This window comes from Glarea lozoyensis (genome assembly GCF_000409485.1).
Source record: "Glarea lozoyensis ATCC 20868 chromosome Unknown GLAREA21, whole genome shotgun sequence".
In the NCBI taxonomy this organism is placed as follows: domain Eukaryota; kingdom Fungi; phylum Ascomycota; class Leotiomycetes; order Helotiales; family Helotiaceae; genus Glarea; species Glarea lozoyensis.
In genome coordinates this window covers 80,083-103,953 of record NW_007360996.1, presented here as the reverse complement: position 1 = coordinate 103,953, position 23,871 = coordinate 80,083, and the positions used below count along the sequence as shown (strand labels likewise).

Here is a 23,871-nt window from a genome sequence, read left to right as displayed (position 1 = left end):
AGTAAGTTCTACAAGACTCTTGTCTTTACCAGAATCAGAATGGAAATAACTCTGGTTGGCCAGAACTATATACGCTCCTTGAATATCGTTGTATGATGGTTCGTGGCAGATAAAACAGGTTTCGACTTTTGCAACTTTACCCCGCGAACGACGATCACGTGTTTGACCCCCTTATCTCTTGTAGCGCGCTGCCTACTCTTCCATGCCAAATGAAATTAATGTTTTGTATACCAAAATGTCGAAAAATGATAGTACGCCTACGACCTCTCCATACCCATCAAGAGGTCCACTACAGTACATACCCTTCAAGATCTCACCTCCCCTGCTCAATTCTGCAACCCCATGGGCAACCGACACCGCGGATCTCTCCACACTTTACGGGTCACCGCATACAGGAGCAGTAACGATCAGAACGTCTCTGCTATCCGGATTCAAGCAGAATCGTGATCATCACCAATACACATTTTTCTCCACCGTTACTGGCCACTCGACTGCACAGATCAAGCTTTCGGAGCAAGAAGGTCGAGGAGAGGTCAAAGATGGGGAAACAAGCTCCTTGAATACTTTCGGCTATTCCCCCATAACATTCGAGGAATACACGAATATACTTCGAACGTTTCGTGATTCCGGATTTCTGACTTCCGATAACCCATTTCCTGATAAGAAATCTAGGCTGAAGCCATTCGTCGTCTCCGTGACTGGAAGCCCTGAAGATATCGGAAAATGCTGTTACGATCTTTTGTGTCTGCAAAATGAGGAAGAGAGCGTGAAGTCTCGTGAGGGTAGTGGAGGATTAATGGTCATGATGGAAATTAACCTGTCATGTCCTAATATACCTGAAAAGCCGCCACCAGCATATGATGCGGCTTCACTATACACATATCTATCCGCAGTCGCTGAGGCGAAAGCACTATTTGCCTCATCTCATTCGAGTGCAGGTGGGATCGGCCTCCACGTTGGAATCAAGACACCACCATACACTTACTCAGCTCAATTCGAAGGATTGATCCAGGCTTTGGAAAAGGTTGCAAATGACGGTGGACGATATCCATTATCTTTCATCACTGCAACAAACACATTAGGATCCTGTCTTGTTCTCGGCGAACACAATATTTCGAGCCTTGGAAGTGCAAATGGAATGGGGATTGGAGGGATGGCAGGAGACGCGCTGCATCCGATAGCGTTAGGAAATGTCAAAACTATACGGTCGATGCTTGATGCTTCGGGCTATCAGGCTTTGAAGGCGATACAGCTCATTGGAGTGGGTGGTGTAAAAGATAAGGCTGGGTTTGAGAGGATGAAGAGTGTTGGTGCAGCTGCTGTGGGTGTAGGGACCGCTTTTGGGAGAGAAGGGGTGACTTCATTTTGCAATATAGCGAAAGTGCAGTGCAACATATGTAGCACGAAGGTTTCAATAAATGTTGAATGAGGCAAGGCGCTGAAAAGGGTAGAAAATTTGACCATAATGTACACGAAGTAGTCTGTTGCTAGCGTTTACGCTTTTCCTTATTTGATCGTCAGTCTAGTGCATTCCAACGTAGATCCGAGTTGCTTTTCCCGAACACAAGATTTATCTATACTTTTTGGCATTATAAACATGAATTGTTCCAATTTCGACTGTATAGAGTATCAGACCCCTTCGCCTCTGTGGTAGCGGAAGTAATATGCGACATCGGCTCATGAGTCGAATCACAAATCTAGCAAATTCAAAAACATATCTCCATTTTACATCAAAACATATCAAAAGGGTCAAACCGTATCACTCGTTACAACTATCACTGCAATCGCACTATCACCGAGGTAATGTCTTCTCCCTCATGTCATGAAGTTTGATGTTCATCAGATACGCAATGACGTAACTGGTTCCTCCTTAACCTTGGAGCTTGATGATCAACTCACAACAACACCACGCTTTATGAGAATATACTAAGTAATACATACTAGGCTCCTCACAGAATAGACAACAGAAGATATCCCCTAAATCCTTCAAAATGTCGTGGATGGACTCTTGGTCTCGTCCCTCAAAATCCCAAGCTACCCCGCCACCATACTATCTACTCCCAGGTGGAGACAAGACGCCTTACTGCCACAGATGTGGAAGAATTATCGGTACATTGCGACTAGATTTTCTGTTCGTATGTCTTCTAACATCGTACAGGTGATCGTAAGACCAAAACGGGTAGTGCGGCTGCAACACCAGCTAAATACTGCTCGTCACGCTGCAAAACATCTCGCCAAGACAAAGCCCTCAATCAGCGCATTGAAGATACTTTCGTCGCTCTGATGAATGGATTGCCTGTTCCCGGTGCTGAAGATCCATCATTAGAACCAAGCACTGAGTCGAGTAATGGGAAGGGAAAAGCCGCTCCAAATTCATCTAAGAAAAAGAAAAAAGGTGAAAGTAGAGTGTTAGTCGACTGTGGCGACGTCGAGAAAGCTGTTTTTGGAGATAGAGACGATCCTGATAAGAGGTTTGGTAGGAGGAAGAACCGTGCGAGGAGAGGAGTGAAAGATGGAGATGTGTGGAAGAGCGTTGATATGGAGTCCGATGAATCTGATGATGATCAGCACGACGAAGCTGCGGAGTCAAAAGAAGGCATCTTATCTCTAACGAAGACTCAATCCAAGAACAGCAAGTTCACAGGTGACTCCTTGGAAAACGAAAGTTCTGAAGAAGATAAAGAAGCCAACGGCGGCCTCTCAATCACCTCTCACGTCCCATCCGCCGCCGAAAGCGGCACTCAGCTTGACGCAGATGTCATCGCCCGCCTCTCCATCCGCAGCGGAACACGCATCAGACCATCTCAAGAGGTTTCTGAAGTCAATGGCGGCGTTGGAGGCGAAAAGGGCTTGAAAGAACGAATTGTCGAGGGAGAAGATATGCTTCAGAAACGAAGGGAAGGACAGAAAAAAGCTGATCAAAGGGAATTGGTGAGATGTGCTGCGCGGAGGGGTGTTGCGTTTGGGTTTGTGGTTAAGAATAGAGGGGAAAAGGATGAGCAGAGGAGGTTGTGTGAGGCTGTTATGCAGGGGAAGGTTGTTGAGTCTAGTTTTGCGAAGGGTGAGTGGGGGATTAGGTGGAGGGAGTAGTTCGCTTGGGAAGCCTTTTTATATTCCAGTTTTTCTGGTAGTAATTGCAAGATTATCTCCTGGGATCTTTTGGAAAAGTCAGTTGTCTATTCTACAACTACACACAAGAAGGGACAGGCCGACTCACTACTTTGAGCAGAACATTTGAGTCAAAATTCTAGAACTGCGAATCTTTGCGGAAGCTGATTTAAATCTCCGTTCTTCGATATATTTTTCAGGACCTCCTATGGTCTACGAAGATGCAGTACGCTTGGGAGCTTCTTCTGTGGAAAGTTCCGCGCGACGGCATTTGGTTCTTCAGGGTGGCCCGCATAACTATTACGTTAATTCTCGTCAATACCGATTGTGGCCTCTGGAAGAAGGCGCGACGTTCCACAACCAAGAAAACCAAGTTATGCGCCGAGTCGGGTGAAGTATGAGGTGAAATTTAGTCTAATGAGATAGCATCCAACTTCCAAGTCAGTACCGAGTTCTAGACATAGGATAGCACAATTGTATAAAGAGAGCCAACCCCGACATCCATGTCACAAACACCTCACACATTCTCGATGATCTTCAAGACATGCACTTCTGGGAAGTCGCAACCAACACCTCTAACGAAACAGTCAAAAGCCATGTCCTTCCAACTCCTTCTCTGTCCACTCCCAAAGTCTCTCCGCCGTCTCATCATCCCTAGCACGCTCCTCCGCCATCCCCGAAATCCCAACCGGTTCATAATACTCCCCGCTAATAACATTCTTCGCCACACTTCCCCAGATCTGATTCTTCACACCAGTCTCAACAGTCGCCACAAACGGCCTCATCAAATTAATCACATTCCTCCAAATAAACGACGAATCCGTGCTATTCCCAAGCAAATTCGTATTCACAATCCCCGGATGAATACCCACCACCGTGAACTGAGGATGACGCACCGCAAGCTGCCTCGCATACAGAATATTAGCGAGTTTCGAAACTCCATAACGACCCCAAGGCGGGATATTCTCAGCGCTCGATTTCATATCATCGAAAGGAAATGGAGCTTTAGGAGCCATTCTGTAGCCCGCAGAAGCTAGTGACACGATACGCACATCTGCGTTGGGTAATTTGGCGGTTCGATCGAGAAGTGGGATCAGGAGTTTCGTGAGTAACGCGTGACCCATGTGATTTGTGCCGAATTGGAATTCGTAGCCGTCTTTTGTGACACCGGTAGGTGCTGCCATGATACCTGCATTAAGCATGAGGATGTCGAGACGATCGGAGTGAGCCGTTACGGTTTCGGCGGCTGATTTGATGGATTTGAAGGATGTCAAATCGAGTTCGAGGATTTTAATCTCTGTTGACGATTCAGGGACGGTCTTCTGGATTTCGTCGATTGCAGCTTTTGCTGTGGAAAGATTTCGTGCTGCTAGCCATATTGTTTTGGGGTTGTGATGGGTGTATTCGAGAACTGCTTGCTTTCCTAGTCCTGCGTTTGATCCGGTCACTAGGATGACTTTTCCGTCTAATGCAGGTACGTCGTTTTTTGCATTGAAGGAGACTGATCTACCGAAGAGCCAATCCATGGTTCGGTTTTGAAGGCTAATACCTTGTGCGGATTGTTGAATAGTCAGACGGCCAATCAAGTTAGCGAATCACAGTCAACGAAATTTTGCTAACGTCTGTAGTGCTGAGTTTCACTGCATGCACGATGAAGGATGATTTTCCAAGACAACTTGGCCTACGTAAAGGATCCATATTGTAATATATCTCAAGTTGTCTGCTATCAATTCACTTCGGCTTTTCTGTGGAAGTTCAATTTGTAATACTTGCAACCCTTCCGGCTAAATATTGCTCCATCCTGCAGACCACAGAATGGCATCACCGAGCGTTTCGGCTCGAAAAAGAATTAATGTTGTTCCTGATTGTTGAGAGGTAAACACTTTTGTGGTATGCAGAAGCTCGGGTCATCATGTGAAATATCGGTGCAATTGTTTGAATCACATCTCGGGTTGTACTGGTCACGAAAGATGGGCTCGCTTGCGAACCGACCGTTATCACGCCGAATACATACAGCTCTGTGGAACGCCCAGTCTTTATCTCCGTGTAATGCGTATCATAAAGAAATAATGTGACATTGTAAAGTACCAGTGCCTGCTTCCAACTTCATCTTATTTGATGATCATGAGAAAATTGTGGTGGAAGCTCGGTGACTGTCAATCCCCATTCCCCAATCGTTCGATGGCGTTTCTGTTGCATTATCTGGGGATGTCACACAACATATTATTGATTTGCATGCAAGTGAACTTTGAATATTCTATGCTGATCCATTGGCTTTGATTTATTTAACATCTCGTCAATTTTCGTCTATGCCTTTTCAAGGCTGTTGCCCTTTCTGGTAATACATGAATCTGTTCTTTTTACTTAGCCAGGAAGGAAATTTGAGTTTGTGATTCGTTTGTGTATATCTTACTATTAATGTGGCTATCAGTTCTTAATATTATTTATACTGTTAGCAGGCAAGAAATTTACCTACAGCTAGCTATTGGAGTAGTAGGTTACCACATCAGATAAGGTAGTTTGAAGGAATGCAGGAAAGTTGGCCATCATATGGGTTTAAATAAAATTTTCTATGTTCGTACATAAGTCAACCTGGTCAAGAACCTATCCGTTGAAGTCATGTCGTGATTTTAATAAACTCTTTCATTATGGCTTTCATTTCTTGTACACGAGTTATCAAAGTCTATTGCCTTTATTGAAGTCTGTTATTCATAAGCAAGCAATCGATAATTTAGCCTCAATAAGGCAGCATTCAGGGAATGAGCGGTCACATCAGAGATTTCACAAAGCAAGTGAACAACCCATTAGTTTATGAACATACGCCCGAAGAGATGTTACCATGTATTTGTCGATTCATTGAATAGTTATCCAACACTAATCATGTACGGATCATTATCTATAAACAAGTTGTGCGAATCTAAGTCTCAAGAAGCCTTTGACTTTGTCCAGAAGAGAAAAAGCTTGAAATCCTCGGAACTTCTTCTCTCATAACCCATTAACTTGATATTTGCTCACCACACATTCTTTCATCGAAAGAAGCGACTAAATCTCTTTCAACTCTGTTGCTGTTGAATTACACAAGTCCGTCGCTTTAATTTGCCAGTATGAGAATCAGATCTAAAGTTTCCTTAATACTTCCAATAGAGACAGAAAAATGTAGTGCCTTTCTTCAAACATGCCTCAGGATTAGAACCAATTAAACTCCACTAACTCGCTCACATGGAGTGGGCTTTTTCTTCTTACTATAGATATTTTGTTACCACGACCAAAGTAATGTCTTTCACTCCATTTATTCAAATGCAAGGACCTACCATTTCACGGAATGATTGAAACTCTAAGTTTACAATTTAGTGAAAACAATCAGAGGCTAGAAAGCTCTAAACTTTTCTTTTCACAACCTGTAATCAACTATTTCAAAATAACCAATGAACGATGATGTTGTTCTCCGTTGTCAGAAATACTTATTTACATAACTGGAGTTATTGTCTCTTTGATTTCGGTTTATATCTACTCATGTCCTGCTATTTATCAATCTCATTGAAACTTCGTAGAATCGAACTTGAATATCATGAAAAGCACTACTACCAGGGAAAGATATGCCTATTCTCTATTAGTACTTCTAACAACAGATATTCTGACAATAGCGACAAAGCGCTCATTAACGCATGCTGATTACTGCCGAGAAACTCTTTCTCTTCCTGCTCTGAATATTTCCAATATATCTAATCACCAAAATCAAGTTAGCCTCGGTCTCCCCCTTCACAGTTTTAATTTTACTCGCTATCCTCAACCTTCAAATCCCTTGAAAAACACCAAAATCACAATCCTCAAAAAGAGAAATACAGCCAGATACAAAGTCACAACTCCCTCGAAGATATCAAACACACGACCTCCACCGAGTCCACTGTGGCATAGCACAATTCAATGCTCATTCTGTTGTACGTTCACACTGAACTGAAGAGTCAAGCGCCCGCGCACTCACCCACGAGTCAAACCACCTCCTCTCCTCGTTTCCAACCCCGTTTCGTTTCAACAACTCAACTCAAACTTCTTTTTCTCGACTCCACCTTTTGTTTCTTGAAATCCAACTACCTGTTTCTCAGTTCCACTCTTCGTTTCTTACAATCCACAATTTGTTTGAATTGTTTCTCACACCTACGAATCATGGTCTAAGCTACTGTACAACTGTTGTTCGAGACTTCCATGGCCGGATACGAGAGTATCCAGATTGCGCCAGATGTTGAACTTGGCATCTGATCTTTCCATTTTCGACACTCGATCATCAAGATCTCTTTCCGCCTCTCCGTGCCAAAATCTCCAAGCCAAAGTTTCCTGAAATCACATCGTAACAACTACTTAATTCCCACATCTTTCACCTTATTCCACATACAAACTCACTACCTCCCTCCTCCACCTCCCTCCTCCATATCCACATCCTCCTTCCATCAAACAATTCCAAGTACGAAGTACGACCTCGCATCACGAAAATACGTCTTGGCAAACACCCTCGCATCTCGCAAGCAAGCGAACCTTAAATCACTTTTTCAGACGAAACACCGCATCCCTGTTTCGGAACCCTCGCTCGCTGGAGCTCAGACACGGGCAGAAACCGTCCCGAGCGTTTTATGAGCAGGGGGTGTTTGCTATTATACTCGAGGCATCGAGTGCTTGAATATCGAAATTGAAATTATTGGAACTGAGAAAGGAAAGAATGAAAGCAAAGAGAGAAATGAATACTTATTAGTATTTAAATTGAGGAATAGAACTAAAAGAGATAGGTTGGCACTTGTACTGGAACACTCTGCACGTGACTCGCCTGATGCCCCTACCCCCTGAAGAAAGAAAATAAGCTTAATCCTCCCCCCAAATCCGAAACGAGATCCGGTCTGAGATACGTTGCAGGAACCACCACGTGCTTATGAGGCGTAAGTCCTTTGACCTTAGGCGTCATCTTGACATTTGCGTACTTGGGTATGGAGGTTATGAGTTAATGCTATGATTCGCACAGGAGAGGTGCAGCAGCAGATTGTGATGATATCTTTAACATTTAAATAATAATCTACACAATTAACAAATAAACCTTGCTCTTTTTCAAGCAGCAAACATGGCAGGTAAATTATCTAAACAACCCGACGCTCTCAGAAAATAAAAAGTTGTTAAAAAAAAAAACGTGTTTATGAACACACCAAAATGAGTATATCATCATCTAATCTTCTAATCAAAAAACTCGCCTCCCCGAGGCAAAGACCTAGACCATATACATGATTTTCTTTTATCGTCATCAAACAATCGTACCCTTGACATTAACTATTTCCCCCCTTTTCCCCTTCAAACCAGACACACGCAATGCTATGAGGTTGTTTATGAGACTTGCATGAGCATTGGACCGGCGAGGGTGATGGCGTCGGTGAGAACACCATCGGCTGGCGACGCGCTGGCGAGGTTGACGTACACGAGACCAGCGAGGTTTGGTGGCACGGTGCAAGCTCCGTTGGCGAAAGGAGTGAAAGCAGTTCCACCTGGGAGTCCACCGTTGGAGAACGCGCAGGAGGTGGCACCAGTAGCGGTAGATGTGAGTGCAACGGTGCTTCCGGCAGCTGGAGCTGGTGCGCCTGCTGCGGCGGGCGTGGTCATGGTGAGGGCTGGGAAGGGGGTGATGGCGAGGTTGGAGCCTTGGGGACAGGACTCGATGAAGCCGGCTGCGAGGGTGAAGACGTTGCGGATTCCGAGGGGGGTGTCGAAGGCGGAGGGGATGGCGACGGCTTTTGCGGCGGTGCGGATGAAGGTTTGATGGCGGGACTCGACGGTTACGATGGAGGCTGCGACGCCGAGGATGGCTTTTGACTGGACTAATGGAGCGGCACCGAGGTAGCTGAGGTTCGTTAGATTTGATCGTAGTCAGGGGAGATATGGAATACGTACGCAGATACACCAACGTTCTCCAAAATGCTAGCAGTAGCAACCATTCCAGCGGCATCAGTGAAGCCAAACTTGTACGTGCAAGGAGCGACTGGCTGAGTTCCTGTACCTGCCACCGCGCTGGTGAGCGTGGTAACGTGGGTTGCCTCTGTTCCTCCAATTGACTTCAAGTCGGTGATTTGCATCGCGTTGAGACCAAGAGCAGCAAAATCGGAATCTGGGAACTTGGCGAATCCCTGTTGGTAGAAAGCAGTCTCGAGGTTTTCTAATGTGAGAGCGCTGGATGTGTTAGCAAGAGTACCCTATCTGTAGATGCTTCTGAACATACAATTGAAGAATATCAACATCGCCCAATCCATCAGGTAATCCAGTCGCTGGGTTTTGTCTCTTGGTGAGAAGATCGAATGCCTTCAAAGTTCTCGCACTGATCTTTGGCAGAGCCGGAGCCGCAGACGTAACCGTAACCAATCCAACCACCGCAGCCGCCAAAATTTGTCTGAAAGAAGGCATCTTGAGAGATTATCGAGAGTGTCGGATGATGATGAGATGGAAGTATAATTTGCGTTGTAGTAAAAATCGAGAGTTATGTAAAGGTATATCGACAACAAGACCAGCCTGAGCTATTACAATAACAAAGTATTCGAGATTCGGGGGAAAGGGTATTAAAAGGTGGTAATTAATAAAAGAAGCTAATAGGTAAAAGAGTGATAGCTATTCGACTTCTGTTGTGAAAGCAAACCAGCGCTTCTAAGGGTATCGTGAAGAAAGGTATACAACGCAAAGAATGTGGTGGTGGTTGATGCTCAAAACAAATGGGACTCAACCTTATTAAAGGAAGAGCTCTGCACGATTGGATCTCAGCTCTTGGCAGTTCGCGGGACCACGCTTGGCCGATAGGGAAGCGGGCCCGGCAGACGGACTGCGTTGAGCTTGCTTGAGCATGCAAAGGGAGTCGGTACGGAGGTGGACAGGGGGATGAGGGGTAGGGGGGAGGCGTTAGGTGGAAGGGGTCCAGGGTTTTGAATGAGTGATGAGATGCTTGGCCGGGAAGGTTGACTATCCGAAGACTTGTAGATTTGGTAGAGATGTAGGCGTGGAAGGATGTATTTTTAATGAACCGAGTGAGTGAAGGTAGAATTAAGTGGTAGGTGAGAAACATCTGATGTGTCGTTCCCTAGCGAGTTGTAGATTCTATACATCTATAACGTTTACAGCGTTTACAAAGTTTATATACGAGTAGTTACAAGTACAGCATGAGTTTGAAGGATATTTGACATTCAATTACCTTGCCTTGCAGTCTCTCTCTCTTCGCTATCCTCATGACTCTATCTCCAGACACTCAAACCCTAGTATCCGTTCACAACACAATCTACCCACCACAACTCCCCGATTAAACATCACTAATCGCTCCCGGATCCAGAACATTTCCACAGCAAATCCACCCAATCCAAACCATGTTTGTTGCATTAAACTCGCACAGAGCTTGAAGACTTCTGGAAGAGAAAAGTCCCGATTGGAGGAAACGAAACGTTTATTGTCGCATCCGGAAATTCGTCAGCATGGAAATGGTGATTCGTGGGTTGTAGCCTATGAGAGTGGTGAGAATTATTTTGGGTTGGGGATACAGACTTGGTGTTGAATAGCTTTGTTCAGCGCTTGAGTATTCCGTAGGCTAACGATGAATTACCAGCTGTATAACTATCTGTCTTATACTATCAATATTATCAATACTATCTATCCAAGTAACCAAAACCACACACTCGGTCTTTAGAGCCCCAAGAAAACAACCTATCCCCATCGTCCACCCCACCAACCAAACACCCACCTCGCAACACCACATCCACCGCATCGCACAAACACCCCAAACCACCACCGTCCTCACCAAAACGACTTTCCATCACCAAAGAAAAAACTCCAAACAAACCCAATCTCCACCAAGTACTCTACAACCGGTCCTCGGATACGCACCTGCACCCACGCTCCAGGGGCTTCGCGCACACGTTTGAAGTCACGTCTCAGAACCCAAGCGCACACGCACAGTGATCTGCGGCATCCGTGTTTTCGCCTGAGCATTTTTCCAGGGGGAGGATTGAATATCGGATGATTTTTTCTATCTTCTCGCGCTCATGAGATAGGTAGGAGGTAAGGAAGATGTGAGTTCTGTAGATGAAGAGGTCGTGAGGGGTTGAAATAGTAAAATAATACTTTTCGTGTTCTAATATAAGGTTACCACGACTTTCTTCCATCTCATCACCACACCACCACAACACCCAAATTCAACATCCCCTGCAACAACCACAACCATAACCATAACCACAACCAGCCAGCACAACCATCCGAAAAATCACCTCACCCCCAAACCCCCTACTGCAAATCCCCCCTTCCGAATCTTCTTCAAATCCAACACTCCCGAAATCTCGCATACGCATGAACCCCCACTGCAGAAAACCGAGTAGTCTCCCATCCGTTCCGTGCTGGTTCCGAGTCGTATGAACAATGCATCCGATCCGGTACATGATGCACTGTTTCCTGCGTGATAAGATCGATGATTCAATATCGAAAGTTATATAAGGGAAGACGAGACTGTTTGATAATATGCCGCTTTCCCGAGTTTTCAAAAGCAACATTTCACATCACGACTTTCAGCATCCTACTTGTATCTTCACTGTCAGTCTCACCATGTCACCTTTTCCATGCATTGAAGACTCAACGTCCCACCACAATAATACTAATATTCCGCGACAAAATATGTAATATGCGCCAAAAGACTAGTAGATGCAGACGCTAAAGGCAAAAGAAGTACATCGGTCGAGCGAATCCTTGCATATGTTTTCCCGTCTGCAATTGTACCCTAATCCACTGCTTCTCCTGCATCCCATCACCCACCCAGCATTCTTACATCTCAAATCTTTCAGTAGCAATTAACTTTTCCTCATTGCCATCTTCCTCCCAATGACTATTTCAATGACAATTTCACAAAGAAATGCTTATCCTCTACTCATGTACTCTTGTGGTCTGTAAGAACACCGAAATCCACTCCGTGTCATGGTCAAAAGAATTTCAGATAACGAGGCCGTCAAACGAAATACCAGTATGAACCACGGCAAAAATTAATGCATCCGTGAACCAAATTCAAGCTACATGGATTATGTCTATATGAACTCTCACAAAGCATATGGGTTGAGCGAACGGATTGTGAGGCAACTAAAAATGATTAGCAAAATCTCAAAAGATGAAAGGTCTGGAACATACGGAGGACTCTTGGTGAGATCAGTCTTCAAGATCACAGGTACTCTGGTCATCTCCTTCACATCCTGAATGTATTCTCCATTCTCCTCACGGAGAGTGAAGAGCTTCAAGTATCGCTCCTTAGGGCTGAGTTTAGCTTCAGCTGGCTCTGCAGATGGTACCTTGGAGTCGGATCGAGTTCGGTGGAGGTTTCCACCAGCGCTAAGAGAGTTCTTGGTTGGAGATGGAGGTACGCTCTGGGTAGGGCGCTCAGCCAGGGAAGCTCCCGCAAGACTATCTGCGACATCAGAAGCGTCGTCATCCTCAAAGAGAGCCTCAACATCATCGGTTGACATTGTTCCAGTCTCCATTTGTTTGCGCTGGGCCTCTTCATGTTCTTTCTTAGCACGCTCTGCGACTGCAGCCTGCTTTGCAGCGGCTGCGGCATTGGTAGTGCGTTGGGAAAGACCTGGTCGTGGACGCTCATCTTCTGGAACATATGCAGAAGATGGGACACCCTTCTCCCAGTAAAGCTCAAGAATTCGGTCAGTCTTACGGAATTCTGCCTTCTTCAATGGCAGTTGATCGCAATGAACACGTTTTTCAAAGCCATACTCAGGGATGAGAACATCGAAAGCGGAATCGTATACGGCAATGACAATACCTTCAGTGATAAGTTCACCGCCAGCTTCTTCTCGCTTCTTGTCCATTTCTCTGCAGGACTCAATGTGAATACTCTGTTCTTGGGCGTTTTGAGCGGAATCTTTCTTGGTATTGCAGGACTCGGTCGTCTTGACAAGAGTTTCAATATCTTCGTTGTACTCAATCTTTCCTTCAGAGAGGACAGCCTCGAGTTGACGATGGACAACGAGATCTGCATAACGACGCGATGGGTTTGTGAAATGAGTGTATAGAGGTAGGTTCAACGCGTAGTGAGGATAGAGGTGGGTTGGGGTCTTTCCAGCAATATAGTATTTCGCTCTGTGCATCGTTTTGACGAGAAGAGTTTCCATACCCTTTCGGATATTTGTGTCGTCAACTTTGAACAGACTGTTCTGAAGAGATCCACTGCTTGTAGTATCTATTTCAAACCCAATCTTGTTCATGCGGTCTGAGAATGTTTGAAGTCTTCGCGGGTTTGGTGGTCCTTGTCTTCTGAGGAAAGCCTTTTCGGGCATCCCCTCGTAAATCTTCTGAGCGACATAAGCGTTAGCTTTGTGCATCAATTCCTCGATCAACTCGTGGGAAGGAGTCGAATCGAATATGTTGTGCTCCACAGGCACATTCTCATCATCCAGTTGGTAGATGAGTCTGAGAGGAGCAATTGTCTCTCCATCAGTTCCTAAACGCTGTTCTCGGAACTTTTGCGCAACGGCCTGATTTTGTTAGTACTGTGTAATGAATTAGAAAGAACTGGAATGACTAACATGAAGTATTTGAATATCTTTTGCTTCCACCCCTGGAAGCTTGATGTCGACATGACCTGTCAAGACAGCGTCGACATCCTTGTAGGAAAGTTTACCAGAACTTTTGATTATGGACTTTCCAACCCAGGTGTCTTCATCGGAGACAACACCAGTATGAGCGTTGACTTTGAAAACAACACTGACAGTCAGACGCTCTTCTCCAGGAGTCAAAGAGCAGATCTCGGTGGCAATCTTAGGAGGGAGCATAGCAGATTCACGGTTCATCAGGAACACGGCTGTGGATCGTTTTTTCGCCTCGCGGTCGACCAAAGAGTTTGCCTTGATGAAATGTGCGACATCGGCAATGTGAATACCAATCTCGATCTTTCCGTCTCCTTCAGACTTGACATGAATAGCATCGTCGAGCTCCTTTGCGCCATTGGGGTCAATGGTAAATGTCTTCTCGTCTCTGAAGTCACGACGGGCGCTGATTGCTGTCTCGTCCTCCTTTGCGAGCGACCAGTCGTCGAGACCAACACTTCGAGTCACGGCATCAGAAAATTCGTCAGAGGCAAAGTTGTTGTCTCTGAGAAGAGCATCGGTTTCAACTTTGAGCTCACCCATCTTTCCAAGCTGCTCCACAAGCGTACCAAATGGATGTAAAGAGGTGATTGGCCATCTCTTGATACATGCGACGAATATACGGTCTGCATAGTCCATGTGCTTCTCGACAAAGTCGCGAGGTGCTTGCTCAGTTGGAATGGCAATCAGTGGCACACGCTTGTCGGTAGGCTTAAACCAGACAATCTTTGGTTTGTCTTGTTGACGTTGCTCATGTTGACGTCCATTTCCACCATCGCGTGCTTGACGCTCAGCCTCTTGCTTCTCCTTGGTAGCTTGACTGCTAGGACGGAGCAATCCGAGAGTTCCAGAGAACATCTGTCCAGCAACACGCTCAACGACAGCCACAATGTGGCCAGCGTAGAGTGGCTTTTGCTCATCATTAACTTCCTCCTCCTCTACTAAAAGTAGACTCTGTCCCTCAACCTCGACATCATCATTCTTCTTTTGTGTGGGTCGCTGTCTCAGGCTACCACGTCTGCGCATAGTGCCATTTTCGTTGTGGGTCTGTCTATCGCCGTTGGTCGAGTTATCGCGATGGGATGTATCTGCATTACCACCGGAAGAACCACCTCTGGTGTCGGTAATATCCTTGCGCTTCTTCTTCTCTTCTTTCTCTCGCTTCTGGCCCCATACCTCATCCACGTCAAGTAGTTCGACCGCTACAAGATCGCCCTCGAGTGCACGATTTCTATCTTTGCTTCCGCAAATAAAAATATCTGCATCCAAGAGACCGTCCTGGGTAGAAACGTAGGCATCACTTCTGTTCTTCTTGTTAACACGAAGGATACCAGAAACAAGCTGGCCATCCCCAAGGAGTGCGGGAAGAGTAGCTTGTGGTAAATATGGTGTAAAGAGCGTTTTGCGTTGTTGCTGTTGTTGTTGCGCGGAAAGTTGGGGGGCATGATGGCTGCCTGCGAGACCAACTTGGCCATTCATTTGAGCGGCTTGCAGAGCCTGGAGTTGACTGATCTGGAGTGGATTCAACTGCTGTCCAGGGTACATTGGCTGTTGGACAAGAGCCATCTGGCCTTGGGGCAATTGAACAAGCTGTGGTTGTTGGCCATATTGGAAAGAGCCAAGGCTGTTGACGGACTGGTTCATAGATCCCCGATTGCGATGTCCAGGTTGGAATCCACCTTGTTGTTGCTGTTGGCCTTGGAAGTTGCCCATAGTAGGCTGTTGCTGATCCTGTGGTGCCTGACCTTGTGGCGGTTGGTTTCTCCAGTTGCCCTCGAAATTGCGAGAAGAATTGCGGTTGTGACCCACAGAGCCACCTCCACGCTTCTGCTGGAACTCATTTCCTTGTTGTTGCCCGCCTGCACCAGCGTCCGGTGCGGTCTGCATAGCAGGGAATTGAAAAGAGCCTCCGCCACGCATAGAAGCCCCGCCTCTTGCATTGGCACCGACTGCCATACTCTGGCTCCTGCCATGAGCGCCCCCTCTTCCTCGAGTAGATGGACCTGCCGTGAGATGGTTTCCAGTAGCCTGACCTTGTCCATTGTTATCTTCACCAGCTGGACTCTCACTCGACTCTGTAGGAGTGGCACCACCAGCTCCAGGAATAGGGAATTGAAATCCAGAGGTGGTTCGTTTCTGCTGTGCCAGTTCAGCAGCCTTCTTCGCTTCTGGCAGCGCTAAGGAGTGACGACGCTGATGTCCACCGCCTGGAGGTCCGCCCCCGCGACCTCCGCGGTTAGATGAACTGTTCTCACGGTTGTGTCCTCCAAAGTCTCCAAAGGCTGAGCCTGATGCCCCAGACGAGGGAGCAGGTGGAGGTCCCATACCCATGTTTGGAAGAGCCGATTGATTACGGCGATGTGATAAGGGTTGGGTGGGTGCACCCATTGGAGCGTTGATCTGCGGCTGTTGTTGCATCTGGTTAGGGAACTGAAATCCCGTTTGTGGTGACATGTTTTGCATTTGTGGTTGTAGTGGGTTGTATCCTCCGCCAGGTGCCAGGTGTTGTGTCGGAGGTATCATGCCCATGTTGACATATTGCTGATGGGTAGCCTGAATCTGCTGCTGCTGTTGCTGAAGCAGCTCAATCTGCTGCTGAATAGCCAGTTGCTCCACTGTCAAAGATATCACGGTTAGCATGTAATTCTGTTATTGAAAGTCATCTGATAGCCGATGACGACGAAATGGAGATATCTCCTAAACCACTTACTGCCTGGCGACGAGAACATGCTCATCAACGGTGTCAACTCGGAAGGACTCCTGCGATGAGCAATGTGTAGTCGGCGGCCGGTAGGACCCGGCACGCCTCCTTGCGGTGGAGGTTGTTGGTTTTGTTGATGCTCCATGATGAATGGAGGTGCACGTAGAGTGCGAGTTTCCTATGAGGGTTTGTGCAATTCAAATGATGGTGGTAGACGAATCAAATGAGGGCGTAAGGGAGGGTACGAAGAGGTTGGTGATCTAGATCTGAAGGAGTGCTTCTCGAGGATTCGAGACTGTGGGAGAGGGAGATGAATGAGGTTGAGGATGGTTGTCAAATCCGAGGGTTGATGAATTCGAAGAAGCAGGTGTCGATGATCTTAGCGTGGCTGCGTGGTCGGGCAATTCTTGGCGATACGAGGAAGCAAAGGAAACACCCTCAATAGCGAAATGATCTGCGTATTTTGTCTGGATTGATGATGATTACAGAAGACTCATATTATTAGTATGAACCGCACAGGTGAATGTATGGCTCATTTACCTCTAGTCTAGATTACCGTTAATTCACTCGTAAACATGTTTGCTTGAATACAAGCTTGTCGCAACATGTCTTTCTTTGCGAGGGGTCCGGGACTGCTGCTATGACCTACCCATGCGCTTCGGCTTTTCTCCGGGACAAGGACGGGAGTCGAGAGCTCTGGATTGATGAACGCGATTTCTTGTCCACTCCAACACTTCTTCCCTTGTCATAACCACCACTCTCCACTGTCGTTTCTGTCCCGATGTACCAAAGGTCAAATGGACCATCATGCCAGCAGATATGAAGATTCTTCCTCGCCATTCCGACGCAGCTACCTCTCCGAGGACGACTTCGAGACTCGCAACAGCGAAGACGTCCACCGACTTGCCCTTGCGGCCGCACAAGCAGAGCATGACCGAATTCGTGATACCGCGCTTCAAGCGTATGCCATGAACGAATTGCGCGAATCTCAGAATCGACTACAGCAACAAAACGCAGCCGAAGCAGAGCGAATCCGACTCGAGACGGCCCGCGCGTTGGAGGAAACCCGCATCAGAGAGCTCGAAAATGCCGCGAAGAGAATACCTAAACCTCCACCACGATTGCCAACCCCTCCGCCACCTCCGCCGTCTCCTCCTCGGCAGGTTCAAAGACCGCCTTCTCCTCAGAAACCACCAACTCCCAGCCCTCTCCAGCAACCCCCTCCTGTACCCAAACCAGCTTTACTCCCTACTCAACTTCCCCCACCCACCCCTCAGCCTGGTCCATCTGCTCTTAGGCCAGTTGCACAAGAGCCTACACCTGCTGTTAAGCCTCCTGCGAGGCCGTCGTCTGAGTCTCATATTCTTCCCGGTGCACAACGTTATGTCGAGATACACAAGGAGCTCAAAGTAATGAGAGCCAATGTTGATAGCTGGTTACAACAGTTTGACAAGGGAGCTCGAAATACTATCGGTGACTTGAGACGAGGTCTTAGAACAGCATGTGGGCAATTAGTCGTCAATCCCCAGAAAGGCGACAACAATAAAGTGGTATGTCTCAGAGTTCTCCCACGTAAGCACCGTCTAATATGATATTAGAAAGCCAAAGTGGTAGACATTATTCGGAAAACCCTGAACGATTTCCCATCACAACCGCGAGTCGATCCTAGTCCATACGTAGTCGCAGCACCTCCTGCTGGAGGATCAACGGGACATAACGGGGATATGCCTGTACTTTTCTTGTGGATATTAAACATATTTGCGAAAGCCATCATCAACCAGTTAGTCAATGAGGCGGGTGCTCAAATAACGGCCGCTGAACCCATTGGTATCCTGACGGTTTCTATCTTCGGCCAAAAAGAGTTCTTATGGAGAGGGATACCATTAATAGATATTCTCATGGCCAAAATGCGGAAAGTTTGTCCAGTCTTATGGGGATTCAGAGGCAATGAGAAAACCGAGGGCGGAAGGACTGCAGTTGGATGGCATAAGGATGGCGACAGCTGGGTGGACGAACAACAGCACAATAATCGCATGATGGGACTGGGAGCGGGATACGCTGCAATTTGTCTTCGAGATTTCAGCAGATCCCAGGTAGCAATAAGTCCATGGCATCCAACTCATTATTGGCAATCCATGTCAGTCATCGTCAATACACCGCCAGGCCAAACTTCATCCACACAATTCATGGTCCTCAAAGCGATGATCGACAACAAAGAAAAGTCATTCATGAAATTCTACGGAACTGCCGCACTAGCCGCACTTCGAATCGCATTAGTCGACTTTCCCGCCCGAGAGAAGAACCAAACAGCAGTCGCTGTCAGCGCACTGAAAGTCATAGCATCTAAACTAGAGAGAGATCACGGCTTGCAACTACGATAATTTCACCACTCATATTTTCGACAAAATTCATTTGATAGGCGTTTGGAGACCGAAAAGGGATTAGATTCGGTATGCATGGAAGGGCGTTTTTGTTGGGGAGTTTGAGGGCGTTTTTTGCATTCAAAATGGGATCTTGTGAGAGAGGATATGTTGCTAGTCTACGAGTATGTGATCCGCTATACCCCGCGCTAGTTTTTAGGTAGCGTAATAGTATGGCGACTATGATCTACGGAGTGCTGCATGTTTACAACATTATTAGGGGATTAGCAACACGTGATGTGTAGGTTGTGTATGTTTTCGTTTTCGATGTTGTCTCTAACAGCTGCGCTTGGAAACAACAACCAAAGCCCTTTTCAATATCGCAATGTATTGTTGGTGACCCCAAGCTGACCAAGTTGGAATTTCCATCTCCTACTCCTTGCGCGGTCGTTCATTTTAGTCCTTCAAATCTCAGTCATCCTTCTTCCTGATCCTTTCCGCGGATTTGTTCTTGGTGGTAACTCAACATCGCAAAACTAGCGATGAAACCGCTTTCTTCACACTGAGATGACTAGGGAGTGTTTTGTTTGATTCAGAAAATTAGTTACCACAAAACTAATCAGAGATTTCTGTATCTACGAAAAGTTTCGTTCCAGTTCTTTTGTTGCGACGTGGGTCGGCCGAGGCTTTCTGTTGTCAGCCACAGGATCCTGCAGTTGTGGCAGGAATTAAATGAGCCACCGTGAGATCCGAGGAGTATTCCTTGAGAATCCGCAGTTGGAAGTTTATCTCCAAATTACTATCGGTGCGAACTGTTGGTTGGTGGTAGCGATTGAAGATGCTATTGGGATCGACAGGTTTGTTACTGAGAGCTGGAGAGAGAGTATGTGTTGCTTCAAAGTTATAGAAGCGATAGGTGGAGATATTCGTTAACATTATGACTGCAGACTCGGCAATCTGATGTACTAGCTCATTTTATAGAGCAAATCGATCTTACCAAAACACCACAATCATGTCACGATATTTTACATCAATCGTCCAAAATCTGCCTCAACCAACTCAACCCTCATCAAGCAACCCAAACCGCCAAACACCAACAAAACAGCCACCGACCGTCTCTTATACTTCCGAAAGCTGAGTCAAAGAAATCAATACTTCTTGCCGCATTATGGATAAGTTGTTCGTATGACACCCGTCTCGTCAAACCCGGCTCCTCCATAGGAACACCAATCTCGAGGCGCAAGCCCTCACTATGCCTGCTCTTTATAAGTCTGCTGTTCCCCCTCCAACGAGAAAATAGTCGTTGACCCCTACACCAAAAACTCATCTCACAGCAAAGTCAACATGCGATTCATACTCGCCTCCCTAGCTCTCGTAGCTATGGCCTCCGCGCAAGAAACATGTCGGTTTAGCATGAGCGTGCAGAGTACGGACCCGCTGGGCGCAATGGTTGGAAAAAATGTGGTGAGGAGTGGGAATGGAACGATTTTGGTGGATGAGATAGGGGGTGGGAAGGTAATGAGATTTGTGAATGAGGGGGAAGGTTGGTGGATGGGGATACGGGGTTTAATTGTGGGTTTGCGTTTGGTAGTAAGTCAGGATCATAGGAAATTGGAGATTATCGTCTAATGATGAACAGGTTCGGGAAGTGCGTTAGGTTGTAATAAGGAGATGAAGAGACAGGACGCGGATATGATTAGTATGGGTTGTGATGGGGTGGTGACGAGATTGGTCGATAAAGCTCTGGCTACGACTACGACGAGATTTATTACTTGTAAGAGTGCTGGTAATAATGTAAGTACTTTATCACACTTAATTCGATTTGGATTATGATACTAATACAATTCAGGGCACACAAGAAATCCTCGCCAAAAACACCTGCGGAACATCCAGAACCCTAACAACCTTCAAATCCACCACCCTCTGCCACCCCAACTGTCCGAACTCCCCCTTAGCAACACCAACAACCCCCTCAATCTTCACACCCTACACCGCAGCCCTCCTCGCCACCTCCTCTCTACCCACCTCAACCACCACCACCTCCATCCCAACCTCCAAAACAGGCTGCCCAATCCAACTAATAAACAGCACCACCTTCGTCCCACCCTCCCTAATCCTCCCCTCAGACACCACAACCTTCCAACCCTTCAACCACTCCCTCACACTCACCCCCACCACCACCACATCCCTCTACTTCTCCATCCCCCTCTACGCACCCTTCTCCTACTCCCGCACCTGCACCCTAATCTACCTCCAAGACGCGCTCGCTCCCGTCATTGGGCCCGCGACCTCTAACGTCGTTATCAGCGCGCTGAGCGAGGATGGGAGTTTTGTGGGGGAGATAGCGCGCGCGACGTTGGGGAGGGGGAGTCAGGGGATTGTGAATTTTGCGTGTGGAGGGGGGATGGGGGTTGTTTTTGAGGTTGCGGGGGAGGATGGAGGAGAGGGAGGGGGAGGGGGAGGGGGGTTTGGGTTTGTGAATAGTTATATGGCGCCTGCGGTGGGGTTTTTCTTGAGTGTTTGTGTGTAAGAGGAGGATTGGAACTCGGGATGGCGTTGGGGTTGGGATGTTTATGATACCACTTTGATTTCTTGAATTTCCTGTATGTACTTAGTTGTTAGAAAGAGAGAAAGGGGGTAGAAATTACTACCTATAAAATCGAATATATCTTGATGATTGTTTAATCACTCAATAGACGTACACTACTCTTCCAACAAACATATCATCCTTCACCCAAAGGATCCTCCCCAAACCCAGTAAACCCAAGCACTCCCCCTTCATCCCCCAAACCCAACAAATCAGCTCAATAAACCACACCTAACCTCACGATCAACTTTAGTAGGTCAACAAATATTCATTAGTAATACACAGATATCTAAACACAATCCACATACATACACCCACGCCCCCTCCCCCTTCCCCAAAAATCAAACTCCTCTCCCCTGAAATGCCACTTAAAAACCTATTCTTCCAAACAATCATCCTCGCCAGCTCATCATCAACACCTCACACTTAACCTGAAAACACCCGCACCGCACACTTGCCCTCAAATCTTCAATCCCACCCCGTCTCCACCATCAGACTATCACTTCTCGCTAGTTTGTTATCTTCTTTCGCTATATCCTTCTTCTTTTCGCTACCTTTCTTCTCATCTTTCGGTTTCGGGGTTTCTTGTTTTGTTTTGGGCTTGTTCTCGGGTTTTTTGTTGGGTGGTGTTGTGGGAAGTGGTACAATTCTCTTTGTTGTGGGAAGTGGTACAACTCTTTTTGGAGGTGTGGTGGGAGGTGTTGTGGGAGGTGTTGTGGGAGATGGTATAACTCTTTTTGTTGTGGGATGTGGTACGACTCTCTGTGGAGGTGTTGTGTGAAGCGGTACAGCTCTTTTTGTCGTAGGAAGTGGCACAACTCTCTGCGGAGTGTTGGATTTTGACTTCTTATCGCCATTCTGTCCCAGCGATTCTGATGAGTTCTCATTCTTCCCAGCATCTTCCCTCGCCTTCTTCTCTGCTCTCCTATTCGCCTTCCTCGCCGCCTCCGCTTCCTCCTCCTTCAACCTCTTCACCAACTGCTCCGTAGCATTCTTCGCAGCTTTACTCGCCACCTCCGCTATCAACTTCTTGTTATCCAACTCCTTCTTCTTCTCACTCTTCTTCTCCCTCTCATCCCTCGCCATCTGCTGCGCCATCTGCGTAATCTGAATATCACTATTATCTCATCAGCCCAATCCCTTCCCAAAAAACGTACAGAGAACTCACAACTCAACCGCACTCAAAAGCGCCACAACATCATTATTATGCCCCTCCAACCTCCTCCTAAACTCCGCAATCTCTCCCCCCTCTAACCTTAATCGTATCGCTAACGCCGGCCTCCTCCACCTCTCCCTCAGCTCCAAACTCCCTACGCTATTCGTGCTCAACGCCTTCACTAAGTTGCGCACCTCATCCAACGTCCCCTTCGTTTCTTTCAAAACTACATCCACGCTTGCCCATGCGCCGGACCCGGCCTTGACTTGCGCCTGGATGATCTTGCGGTGTTTGTTCCAGGTCGTCGAGATGCCTCTGAGCGTGCGGCTTGCGCGCTCGATCTCGGTGCGTAGTGTCACGATGCTGGCGTCGGCGCCGCGAACTTCGGATATGAAAGTGTAGATTTGGTTTATGAGCTGGAAATTGATTTAACTTATGGACTTGAATACCTGAGAGGAGGAACTTACGCTGACGCAAATTTGGGCGCTTCCTACGGGGTCCATTGTTGGGTGTGAGGATATTGAGAAGTATGAATGAGAAACAAAAACATGAGTTTAACGGCGTATTAATGAGCTTATATGAAATAGCATACCTTTCTCACCGAAACGCAGTCATTCGCAAGGCATCCAACTCGCTTATGCTCCGCCTTGTTCTGCGCTGAGCCTCCTGCGAGTATATGAGAATTGGCCTATGACCACAGGATTCGGTGTGGAGATATGCATGTAAAACGGTCATGTGGTGTGTCGTGCAGTATGTTGTAGATTGTAGATTAATAATTAAGCTTGAGCTTGGGACCGAAGATATCGGTGACGTGGGATTATGCATTTGACGCTGGAGGAGAACCTTGGGGGCTTTTGGTCTTAATTGATAAGGTGTGAATAGATAGGTGAAATAATAGAGATGATTTCTGTGAGGATTCGAATACAGGTAATACGTTTAAAAGGAGCAAACCTGGAATTGGTTGAGGAGCGGCTGACTTGATGTGAACTAGGTACTGACTGGTAATCGGAAGAGCATGTAGCCATAACAAACATTTCGTTACCTACTAGAAAAATGTCACTTGAGTATAATTTGTAAATCAAAATATGAAATGTTAGTATACAATAACTTGAGAGCAACACCATTGAGCAAGAATACGCACGGTATCACCGGAGCACAACCGGAGTAGCACATCCGATATCACCACCGCTCTCCCACTTTCCGTTCCCTACATCATCGTCAATTCGTCATACCCAGCATCCATAGCTCCATCCATTCGCCCTCTCGCATCTATCTCGCAACAATGTCTCCAACCCTCCACCCCCCTCAATGTCCAGCCTCACATC

At 46.8% G+C, this 23,871-nt stretch overlaps 8 protein-coding genes across 8 annotated transcripts; 4 read left to right on the top strand and 4 right to left on the bottom strand.

Moving 5' to 3' along the window:
- Nucleotides 1-235: 235 nt before the first annotated feature.
- On the top strand, nucleotides 236-1,429 carry GLAREA_12815 (FMN-linked oxidoreductase; the record flags this gene model as incomplete). Its single annotated transcript, XM_008084578.1, has 1 exon — nucleotides 236-1,429. The coding sequence occupies one exon, from the start codon at nucleotides 236-238 to the stop codon at nucleotides 1,427-1,429; it is 1,194 nt and encodes a 397-aa protein (XP_008082769.1).
- Nucleotides 1,430-1,991: 562 nt separating this feature from the next.
- Nucleotides 1,992-3,502, top strand: GLAREA_12814 (uncharacterized protein; the record flags this gene model as incomplete). Its single annotated transcript, XM_008084577.1, has 3 exons — nucleotides 1,992-2,109; nucleotides 2,159-3,061; nucleotides 3,309-3,502. 3 exons carry the CDS (start codon nucleotides 1,992-1,994, stop codon nucleotides 3,500-3,502), a joined length of 1,215 nt encoding a protein of 404 aa, XP_008082768.1.
- Nucleotides 3,503-3,695: 193 nt separating this feature from the next.
- On the bottom strand, nucleotides 3,696-4,634 carry GLAREA_12813 (NAD(P)-binding Rossmann-fold containing protein; the record flags this gene model as incomplete). Its single annotated transcript, XM_008084576.1, has 1 exon — nucleotides 3,696-4,634. One exon carries the CDS (start codon nucleotides 4,632-4,634, stop codon nucleotides 3,696-3,698), a length of 939 nt encoding a protein of 312 aa, XP_008082767.1.
- A 3,835-nt stretch (nucleotides 4,635-8,469) lies between these two features.
- GLAREA_12812 (Ferritin-like protein) lies at nucleotides 8,470-9,537 on the bottom strand (the record flags this gene model as incomplete). The annotated part of the gene is made up of 3 exons (XM_008084575.1): nucleotides 8,470-8,980; nucleotides 9,031-9,306; nucleotides 9,356-9,537. The coding sequence occupies 3 exons, from the start codon at nucleotides 9,535-9,537 to the stop codon at nucleotides 8,470-8,472; spliced, it is 969 nt and encodes a 322-aa protein (XP_008082766.1).
- A 2,654-nt stretch (nucleotides 9,538-12,191) lies between these two features.
- Nucleotides 12,192-16,588, bottom strand: GLAREA_12811 (uncharacterized protein; the record flags this gene model as incomplete). Its single annotated transcript, XM_008084574.1, has 4 exons — nucleotides 12,192-12,231; nucleotides 12,280-13,631; nucleotides 13,683-16,357; nucleotides 16,453-16,588. 4 exons carry the CDS (start codon nucleotides 16,586-16,588, stop codon nucleotides 12,192-12,194), a joined length of 4,203 nt encoding a protein of 1,400 aa, XP_008082765.1.
- Nucleotides 16,589-17,240: 652 nt separating this feature from the next.
- Nucleotides 17,241-18,824, top strand: GLAREA_12810 (uncharacterized protein; the record flags this gene model as incomplete). The annotated part of the gene is made up of 2 exons (XM_008084573.1): nucleotides 17,241-17,993; nucleotides 18,042-18,824. The coding sequence occupies 2 exons, from the start codon at nucleotides 17,241-17,243 to the stop codon at nucleotides 18,822-18,824; spliced, it is 1,536 nt and encodes a 511-aa protein (XP_008082764.1).
- Nucleotides 18,825-20,147: 1,323 nt separating this feature from the next.
- GLAREA_12809 (uncharacterized protein) lies at nucleotides 20,148-21,333 on the top strand (the record flags this gene model as incomplete). The annotated part of the gene is made up of 3 exons (XM_008084572.1): nucleotides 20,148-20,346; nucleotides 20,443-20,597; nucleotides 20,653-21,333. 3 exons carry the CDS (start codon nucleotides 20,148-20,150, stop codon nucleotides 21,331-21,333), a joined length of 1,035 nt encoding a protein of 344 aa, XP_008082763.1.
- Nucleotides 21,334-21,858: 525 nt separating this feature from the next.
- GLAREA_12808 (uncharacterized protein) lies at nucleotides 21,859-23,049 on the bottom strand (the record flags this gene model as incomplete). Its single annotated transcript, XM_008084571.1, has 3 exons — nucleotides 21,859-22,507; nucleotides 22,559-22,962; nucleotides 23,014-23,049. The coding sequence occupies 3 exons, from the start codon at nucleotides 23,047-23,049 to the stop codon at nucleotides 21,859-21,861; spliced, it is 1,089 nt and encodes a 362-aa protein (XP_008082762.1).
- Nucleotides 23,050-23,871: the final 822 nt, after the last annotated feature.